This window comes from Carassius auratus, chromosome 8 (genome assembly GCF_003368295.1).
Source record: "Carassius auratus strain Wakin chromosome 8, ASM336829v1, whole genome shotgun sequence".
Taxonomy (NCBI): Eukaryota; Metazoa; Chordata; class Actinopteri; order Cypriniformes; family Cyprinidae; genus Carassius; species Carassius auratus.
In genome coordinates, this window is record NC_039250.1 from 22,365,293 (window position 1) to 22,375,993 (window position 10,701).

Genomic DNA, 10,701 nt, shown 5'->3' on the forward strand with positions numbered 1-10,701 from the left:
TCTGGACATGGACAGTATACCATACATACTTTTTTTAATGGAGGGACAGAAGGCTCTCAGACTAAATCTAAAATATCTTAAACTGAGTCTTACTGTTTTGGAACGACATGAGGATGAGTCATTAATGACATAATTTTCATTTTTGGGTGAACTATCCCTTTAATGCCAAAAAATACTGCTAATAATAATTAATGCAATGCAGCAGCAATAAGTACATTTTTGTTTTAGAAAGTTTAGAGGATCAAACACCATGAAATATAATGTCACAAAATGTACAGAAATGAAGTTGCATTGGATCATATTAGTTAAGTAAACTGACCAACATCATCATCATCAAATAATTTTTGAGTATGGATGTAAATAAATAAATAATGTACATAAAGAAGAAATTAAAGTAAATATCATGTCCAAACTTCATTTTTAATCAATTTATAATTAAAAAAATAAAGAAATAAATTATTACAGATTGATGTCAAAATTGTCCAAAATTAAAGAAACATGTTTACCCAGTTTTTTTTTTTTCATACCAAAAAAGTCATACCAACCATTATTTACAGATTTCTTTATTTCAGACCTGCATGACTACATCAGCGGAGCTTTTGCAAATATGGAAAAGTTAAAATGTGAGTCTGTTTATACAGATTCCTGACCCTCCACATTAGAGCAGCACAGCCCTTGGAAACAGAGTAAACATTGTTGGCTAATTAACCACTGCAACTAAACAAAGGCATGGTGTGTTTTGCCCTTGTGGTCTTTTAGAGGGGAGGTTTGAGGTAGTGTGTGTGTTTGCTGGTGGTGTGTTATGGGCGACTTTTTGGGGCTGTGCACAATTAAGGTCTATGAGTAGTAAAGAGTGTTTGGAATTCTCACTTTATCCACAGACCTATAGTTCAAAGTTTGCAGCACCACCACAGACCTCGATCACTACCATAGTGACAACCATGGATACAAGTACTGTGGGCGGATGTCATAGCAATAAAGAGAAAGGAGCGGTTACTTCAATGATTGTTCGTTTGTTCAGCTTTGCAATTAATCCTATATGGGACAAGCATGGTCAACAGGAAAGATTCTCTTTCACATTGTATATTTTTCATTAGAGCTATTTTGCTATTGCCAGGTAATCGTTAGTATTTACAGTCCAGCTCTCAGTGTTTATCGGAGTTAAACTGTATTTGTTCCATATGGCTGTGTCTGTGTTTGTGTGTGTGAGCATGTGACTGCAGCCTGCAGCTAGTGAGTCCATATGCTTTTTTAGATTATCTGCATAGCCATATGCTCCTGTATCATTTAGTGTTCAGAAAATGGCCAATAATCAGACACTTTACATCTGACCAAGGGTTTTAAAGACACATTCCCATAACTAGATATAATATAAACGCTATCAAATGTGACATCATGACACCAGACATACACCTGTACATTTCAGAAGGCAAGATCTCATTTTTAAACTGATATCAGTCGATGATAATTACTATTAATTGACCCTGATTTGTTTTGTAATTATTTCATACATACTCAAAATTATAACTATTATTTATCCATCTTGAAGTATTTCCTACAAATCTCTGAGCATCACTGTTGTACTGTGTGGATCAGGTCTCAAAAATAGCACCTTTGTGTAAATTGTGTTAGGTGGCATAGTAGGTGGATCTATGTAAATGAGGTCTGGTGTTTTATGAGGTGACCAGAAGTCTCAGTCCCAGCAGTCTGCAGGAATCTCAGCATCACCACCACAACTGGAGCAGATAGTGTCCTTTTTAGACACTGAGATTTTTTTTTAGTATTGACTAAGACCAACATGGACAGATGTGAAACTAGCTAGCATCACACTTTTATTTACGTAACACAAGGCATATGTCAATTTTTAGGTCTATGCTCAATTTTTGGTGAAGTTTTTTAGCTACTGTTTTGGTGGAAAAGAGGGACTTTCCTCTAGTTTCTTCGTTTTTCCCTAGCATTGATAATATACAAACATCATGTTATTGGAGATAAATTTGCAAGGTTTTCTCCTTTTTTGGAGTTCTTTTCTGACTGTGGCAGCATTTCAACCTGCGCCAAACCGATACAGCCTCTATTCTGGACCCCATCCACAGTACAACTCAGCAAAACCAACAGCCAGGCATAAGTGAGTATCCACGAGTGAAATATTCTTTCTCTAAACTGATGGCACAGGTGGTGAATTAGCGGTTTGATTTTATGAAATAATTTCAGACACATATGGGAGGCAATAAAAAGGAATCTTCCATTCCAACATCATGTGAGATGCTGTTTAAGATCATAGTTAAGAAAATATGATACAGGACCACCTGTCCAACTTTTCCTATAGACACTAAAAGCTTTTCATTTTCAAATACATTTTCCAGTTTGGTATTACTGTTGGGTGCAATATGTTTAGTTTACATTGAGGCGCTATCAAAAATCTCCTCAAACTTAGTGAATTCATAAAGAATAAAAATGTTTACAATGAGATATTTACATTAACATTAGTAAATGCATTAGGTATCACCAACAACAATGATAATTTATATAGAATTAATTAATTTTGCTTAATGTGATTATATATTCTGTAATTGTTAGTGGAACTATAAAACAATGTTAGTGTGTGTATTTTTTATGTTAAAATAAATGTAAGAAAATGTAAACCAAGAAAAATGAATGTTGAAATTCTGTTTATTGTTAGTTTGTATTAACTACTGGTTGGCTAATGTTAATATATAAAGGTGCATTTACTGTATTTAGGTAAGATAGCATATTGAGTACAGCAAAGCAAATAGCAGATTCTTTCAGTGTTGAGAAAGAGGGAATATTTGGTTTTCTTGCTATTGACAACTTCAATTATTGAGTGTTATATAATTGTATCTCTTCAGGAACCACTGTGCAGATGTTGTGGAGAAGACTGTCTCGTTCACTATTCAGGATGGAGCGACTCCCTTCATGAAGCCAGAGTACAATAAGTGTGCTTGGGGTCAGAAATGCCCAACTATAAAGTAAGCTATTAGTAACTGTTTAACTGTCATTCATTTTTATATAAATATATATTTCTATAAAAAAGCATTTGTTACATTTAGCTAATTTTGACACCCGGTCTGTTCTTACAGGTATCGCATGTACTACAAACCCATGTATAAAGTTGCATATAAGACTATGACACAGCTGGAGTGGAAATGCTGTCCTGGATATGCAGGTGTTGGTTGTACTGCGATATATGGAATGAAAGCAAGGCCCCTATTCAAAGGACCACTGCCTGCACAGAAGGGCCCTATGTCTCGTTTTAAAGGGCCCATGCCAATGCAGAAGGGTCCTATGCCAACTTTTAACAGGCCAATGCCAATGCAGAAGGGTCCTGTGCCTCCTTTTAAAGGGCCCATGCCTGCACAGAAGAGTCCTATGCCTTCTTTTAAAGGGCCCATGCCTGCACAGAAGGGTCCTATGCCTTCTTTTAAAGGGCCCATGCCTGCACAGAAGGGTCCTATGCCTTCTTTTAAAGGGCCCATGCCTGCACAGAAGGGTCCCATGCCTCCTTTTGAAGGGCATATGCCTGCACAGAAGGGTCCCTGGCCTATGCAGAAGGGTCCGATGCCTTCATTTAAAGGTCCTAATCCCTCTCAAGAGGGTCTAGTGCCTTCATTTAAAGGGCAATTTCCCCATCCCAGCTTCAACGGAAACCCCTGGAATCAACCTCAAACACCACCCAATGGCATGAATGAATACTCCAGCCCTAATACTGGTCCCTCTTCCCGATATACCTCAGCTGAACCTTCTCCAGACCACCAGGAACCTGAAATAGATTATCCTGAACCGATGCCAGAGCCTCAAGATCTTGGCCATGATTTAATCCCAGAAGAGAATGAGCCAATCACAGACTACCAGAATCCACAGCCAGATCACTATAGTTCTATACCAGAACATAGTGAGACAGAGCCTGTTCCTAATGCACAGGCGCCCTCTGGTGGAAGTGAAACAAACCAAGGTAAATGAGCTATAATTTACAGTTACACACTCTTGTATATATATATATATATATATATATATATATATATATATATATATATATATATATATATATATATATAAATTATTTTATTTTGTACAAATAAATGATCTAATATATATATATATATATATATATATATATATATATATATATATATATATATATATATTAGATCATTTATTTGTACAAAATAAAGCTGCAAGTGTGTTCAGACTAACTAAATAAATATAATGCATTACAGATCATGATGACAACAGTATTGAAGATGAGCGGTTGGATAGGATAGAAGAGGATGTGCAGAGACTCTCTCTTGGTCTAGAGACTCTCCGTGGTACTGTGACAGGCCTGGAGGACAGCTTGCGTGCTTCCCTCCGTGAAGATGCCAACCGAATGTTGACTGCTCTTATTTCTGCAGGACCCAGTCCTATCGCTGCTCCTTCCCTGTCCAGGGACACCTCTGTGGGTTTCGGAGATTTGCCTGGAGGTGCACCAGATATTGAGGGTTCAGATGTGGTGGGTCAGTTCCCAAACTTGGTCGATTTGGCTGAAAAGGTTTCAGAGCTACAAGCAGAGCTTGTGTCAAAGGCATCTGAGATTGAAGAGTTGAGAGGAGCAGTCGTGGGTCACAACAACACCCTTCAAAGACTGTCAAATGGGTCAGTGAACCTCACACAAACTCACTTTCAAAAGGCCCTGGAGGCAATGGTAGAGTCCAAAATGAGTGAATCTCGGGTGACCGTCTTAGATGGCTTTGAAAAGCGTGTGGAGAGTGCTGAGGAGCGATGCGAGAGTCGTATGGCAGAAGTGCGCCTTCAGTGTAAAGAGGAACGTTTGGATGGACAAGAGCAAATTGAGCAAGTCCTAGACATAAGGGCCATAGGATTACAGGCAGAACTCCAAAAACTGCAGGCTCAGCTTCAAGACCTGGAGCCTGAAGAGGGTTGCTGCATTGCCATATCAGGTCTAACTGAAAGGCTTATTCATGTGGAGCAGTCAGTGGGTGGCTTGAATGAGTCCCAAATTCATTTACGTGCCGAACTTGGTGGACACAAGGACCATATAGAGGGCATGTTGGAAGGCCGATTGGCCTATGTGGAATCCAAGATGAACATTGCATTAAATCAAGAGGAACCAAACAAAAGAGGGCCTAGCAAACTGGAGGTACAATTGGAGGGGAAGCTTAAGGCTCTTGAAAGTCGTCTTTTGGCTGCAGTGGAGGAGCTAGGTAATGTCACAACACCAACTTTACTAGAGGGTCAGGCTGTGCCCACACAGGAGACAGAAGTAGAATCGCTCAGAAGAAGAGTTGAGGATGATTTGGACCGCTTACAGAAACAACTCAAATCCATAGAGGTCATGTGCACTTCATCTTGTGTTCCACAGCCTGTTCTTACAGGATATGTCGCTCCTTTGGGAACTGAGGATGAGGGAAGTGAGGAAAACCACACGGAAATGAATGGGAAACTTGATTTACAAGTAGAGAGATTGAACAACCTCAATGCCACTCTACATAACCTTCTTGTCCAGTTGGCAGAGAAACAAGTGGAGGCAGGTCTTCAGGGTGAGGTGACCCTGCTGAAAGTTAGCGTGAACTCCGTTAACAGGTCTCTGTGTGGCTTGCAAGAGTCTCTCGGCTCTGTGATCAGAGAGGTCGGCCAAACCAACCTCACCTGGCAAGAAAGAGAAGAAAGGCTTGCGCAGCAGGTGAAGGGTGTGGTTCAGCTGGTGGGGCGACAGGCATCTATGTTGGGTACTGGGGAGCGAAAGTTGACCCGTCTGAAAGGGGAACTCCAGGATCTGAGGCGCAGAGTGGCCGGAGAGCTCCAGGGTTGCCGTTCCACTGCTATGGGTGTCCAGAAAGAGGTGACTGAAGTCGGGGGTCGTGTTGCTCGCGTGGAGGGTCAGTGTGGAGGCCTGGCACACCTGGCTGACGACCTGGAAAGAATCCGAGGAGAGCTGGAGAGACACTCTGATGGGTATCTGTCTCATGTAAATAGCACCCTTGTTAACCATTCTCACCAGCTGTCTGAGCTCAGAGATAGCATCCAAAACTGCACTGGACCATCTGGATCTACTAGAGTAGCTGGGGACAATTTAACTGCAACACAAGAAATGGCAGAACAACACACAACAGAACCGGCTCATCCCAGAGGAGACCAGTTTGCAGTCCCCACACTGTACAGAGGTAACTAATAATTCAAGTGCACTTTATAATGTGCATACAGTTTTTCCTCACAGATACTATTATATAGTATCTTCCTCAGGAGACTCTTTTCTTTCCAACATCTATGGTTTGATCAGTATTGAAAATCAGTCTTCCCAGTCTGTGGTGCTGCTGTTTTGTATGTTTTTTTTATTTTTTTTAAATCATTAGTCTTTTATTATTATTATTTTTTGTCTTTTATTCATTTTTACTAAGCAATTTTATGGTTAAGTGTATTAAATGTCTTACTTTGATATTGTGAATATTTTTTTTATTGTAGGGTTTTTGAATTAGAGAGGCATATAGGTAAATTTCAATTTTGGGAACACAACCTTTTGAACTCTTTTTTTGTGTTTATACCTTAATATATATGGTTTTGTAAAAGCTGGTTCTTAATAAAATGTTAAAATCTCACTTAATTTTTTGTATATTAATGTGTATTATTGATCTCCAACAGCAAATATGCAACAGGCTAATAATTACACTCTTTAGTTTCATAACATGAACAAGTATATTTGAAAATGTTGTCATTTTAATCTAGATTTTTAGATGTTAACAAGAAATGACAAAAATATACAAAATTATCAACTGTAAACATACAGAATGTGAAAACTTTAGGAGTTCCTGATGTATTCAGTGAACCACATTTTCGACCATAACATCTGGGAAGGAAAGAGAGAACATGTAAAACAATTAGTTGAGCTGTTGTATCATTAAAGCCTGGCCAAAATGGAAGAAAAACTGCACAGAAAGAAGAAATTATGCTGTTTTTTGACGTGTAATTTTGTGTATTTGTGAAACCAACATCCAAGTTCTAATATGTTTTCTTTCTTTAAGGGATTCTAAGCTTTGGAAAGGACACTTAAAACCACAGCAAATGACTTTATAGTGATTATTGAGGAATGTTGGTGCTGATACTTACTAGCAGTCACAGTCGCCTCCTCCTGTTTCAGATGTTTTATGCGTTTGATTATGCCAAAAGCATCATATCCAAGCACTGCTGCTGTCAGCAAACCAAAGATCTTAAACAAAGAGCAAACATGAAAAAGTGTGAAAGAAACAATGGTGGAAGCACAAGGGTCATAAAATGCTAAACAGAAAATAAGAAAATCAATCGTTCCTATACATAATCACATCTTATAATCACTGAAGAGTATGTTAGAATCTAATTTAGTAAAATTTGTTAAGAGAGTTTGACAGCAACACTATTAGATATTAATTTCAGGGCAGAGTAACCGATAACTTTTATTACTTAATCTTTTAAGATTATCCTTTCAGCCACAAACGCAGTCTTTGCCAGTTTACTCACCGAACCAGCAACTCCCCCGGAAATTTCCCATCCCCAGCGAAGACAGATAAGAGAAGTAACAAAAAGGAGGACTGATCCTGTGATTGCTCTGAATAAGTCCTACAATATGAAGGAGAACATATGCCTTTGTTTCAATGTATTTTCCAGTAAAAAAAAAAAAAAGAGGTTGAGAGTAAAAAGGTATTGAGTAAGCTGCACTTATAACATAGTGGGCAAGTAATTGGTCTAAATAAAGAAAGAAAGACAATCCAATATCGAGTACACAATTTTTTTTTACCAGCCATTGGAAATACATCAGTGATAAGTACAGGTGGGTAAGTAGGTCCATGGCATAAATGATGAATATGAGAATGGCCCAGACCAGCTCTGTAATGCAGCCCCACAAGTAACATTCAAAGGATACTGCTTTACAGATAGTCATAATGGTGCACAGAGCCTATTAAAACAAACAGTAAAATAATTTTTAAAAAGGTACTGTATACATATATGCATTTCTCTGATCCATGACACACACACACACACACACATTTGCTCAAGATAAACAGCTTGTAATATGTATCAAATAAAATTATTATGCTTAATACTACTTTAAACCAATCAGATTAGTACATTATTGATTTGAAATCAGCATGAATCTTGAATAACTCTGGGCAGACTTACAATTTCAAGAGCTAAAATCATCCCCTTGGGTGACCAGATGAATTTTGTGTTTTGTTCAGTGGCTGAACGTGGCTGGTTATCTTCTTTTGTGTCTACCATCTTGATCCTGTAGCTTGATTAAAAATAATAAAGAAGCAGGTACACTAACATACAATGTGCATAATGCTCAAAAAAAAAAAAAAAGACCTAGGACCTAGATGTATGCTAATGGAAGACCAATGGTTAATTTGAAGAGTCAAAATAATAAAATTTCACCATATAAAAATGAGGTTGTTACAATCTTTACATGTTACTGTTTAATAATGAACGCTCTCTCTCACTATGAACTAATGCAATATCAAATAGCATTTTACATGTTATTTTACAGAGCAGTCAAAAAGAGACAAGAAGTTATGCAGACAGGAAGCGCTGTATTTTAAAACCAAAGAGGATACATATTTAATCTTTAAACACAAAGAACACGTAAACAGGTAGTTGCCACACTTTACAACTTAACAACAAACTTCACAAGCCTTTATAAATTGTTAAGCATAAAACTATACTATACATAAAACTAACTAAATATACACTTAACCAATAAATATAAAATATAGCCTACTATAGTATTTATAGTGGGTTATAAATTATTTAAAATCTTAATCGTAATCTGTGATATGTTTGATGCATTAAATACCTGAAAAGAAGCTGTTGAATAAATCACTTGGATGGGATGCTTTCACAGTGCGTTTGTAGAGACGAAATGAACCACATACATCTATTGCACAACATAAAGCAACACCCACCCATAAGAGTTACAGTGAATGACGCAAGACTCCACATTCTCATCATCTCTGCTGCTGTGTTGCTTGTTGCCAAGTCCACGGTTTTCCAGCAGATGTGGTCTTATTTCACTCTGTAGATACGGGGTGGGGGGGTTTGAATATTTGTACATAACTCAAGTTGCCCCTTGTACCTCAGTGTAATGAATATGCTAACACCCCCCCCCCACACACACACACACAAAAAAGTATTCATCTACAATGCAGATTTTCTAATTTGCTAAGACACGGTTAATGAAACTGATCCACTTGATCTTCATCATCTCACATCATCTTGCACAAAAGACTTTTTCATTTGTTTCACACATTTTTTCAAACCCTATTTCACTACAGATCTCATTGAACTTTGGATTCATTGTGTTGAACAAAAGGAAAACATTTATTCAAAGCTGATATAAAGTACTTGCATAATTATGAATTTGTAGTGCACCTGTGTGAAACTCATTTGCACAATTCTTCAATCAGCAATCAGTCCTCATCTCTCTGTAAAAGATTCCTCCTCTGTCCTGCTATTTGCAAGTAAGGATCAAAGAGACCAAAGGCATGGAAGGAGTGTAAGCGAGCATGGCAGAGGGCCAGAGAGGGGAGTCTGGATACTTGGTGGAGTAGCTGCATTACTGTAAAAGGAGAAAATACAGCTCAAGTTTCAAATGAAATTCAAAGGGTCCAACCCATTCTGAGTTAGAGCACTGTGGCATCTATTGCCAGACTTTTTTTTTTTTTCAATAACAACAGGTAAATCACAATGTTACCATATTCCATTGTGTATTTTAACTTCACCATATTGCCCTATTGGCAGAAAAAGCTTTGTCTCCAGTAATGCAGATGTTTCATCAGTCCTGTTTTTGTGTTTGTCATAATATCAATTTTGATATGCTTTGTTTGAAATTTTATATTGTAATGCAATGTTATACAGTTACATGCAACTGGAATAATTTGCTTTATGAATTTGCATTTTTAGAGAATAATGTACTTGAAGCTCAAGGGGCACATCACACATTTGTGCTGCCATATCCAATGATGTACTTTGACACATACAAACTATCAGTTCAATACAGAATGTCTCACCACATTTCTTGATGCACTGAATTAAAGACTGGTTTCACATAAAGAGAGAGGGCTGTTGATTGATTTGCCATATGAGGAGGTATTTCCATTGGTGCATTGCAACACTACAAGGGAAAACATCCAATATGAAGTTCTGAGTATTTTAACTCTTCATTTTGTTTTTTATATATTACCACCCAGAAGTTTCCTTTTTACCATATTCAACACTTCTGAGTTTGAACAGTATAATTTAATGATAGCTGTGTTTTGTATTTTGTTGTCCATTGTGTTATAATTGGTTGAAAGAATAAATTAATTTGACCACAAGCTGTGGTGTTTGATGGAAGTATTTAATTATGTTGCAATTTTTTTGTTTTGTGTTGGAAAATTTTGCAAACAAAATGAGTAATTTTGGCCATTGAGCTTCAGTTCCAGCCAGTGTGCTGAATGTTTTGAAATGTAATGTCTGAATGGACAAGTGTGTTTAATCAATTAAGAAAAAAATTAAGGATCATTATTGCAATATCGAGAGCAATAATTATAAATTTCATCGATTTTAGTCATATTTTGGTTTCACTTTTTAATAGGTTATTTACATTATTCAATTTTGTGTAAATGCATACATGAGTAGCATTAAACATTTTGGTGGTGAAATAAATTGATTTGCAAC

At 37.3% G+C, this 10,701-nt stretch overlaps 1 protein-coding gene across 1 annotated transcript; it reads left to right on the forward strand.

Annotated features, from left to right (window-relative positions):
- The first annotated feature begins 1,160 nt into the window (after positions 1-1,160).
- On the forward strand, positions 1,161-6,616 carry emilin3a (elastin microfibril interfacer 3a). The gene is made up of 4 exons (XM_026270331.1): positions 1,161-2,125; positions 2,868-2,987; positions 3,099-3,970; positions 4,236-6,616. The coding sequence occupies exons 1-4, from the start codon at positions 1,977-1,979 to the stop codon at positions 6,185-6,187; spliced, it is 3,093 nt and encodes a 1,030-aa protein (XP_026126116.1). The 5' UTR covers positions 1,161-1,976; the 3' UTR covers positions 6,188-6,616.
- The last annotated feature ends 4,085 nt before the right edge of the window (positions 6,617-10,701 follow it).

What these genes read in the sequence shown, in the direction of transcription:
- emilin3a (XM_026270331.1), top strand. Translation starts at nt 1,977, where the DNA reads ATGTTATTGGAGATAAATTTGCAAGGTTTTCTCCTTTTTTGGAGTTCT. An exon ending in CAGAAATGCCCAACTATAAA is followed by an intron (nt 2,988 to 3,098) that starts GTAAGCTATTAG and finishes CTGTTCTTACAG; the next exon opens with GTATCGCATGTACTACAAAC. An exon ending in TGGAAGTGAAACAAACCAAG is followed by an intron (nt 3,971 to 4,235) that starts GTAAATGAGCTA and finishes AATGCATTACAG; the next exon opens with ATCATGATGACAACAGTATT.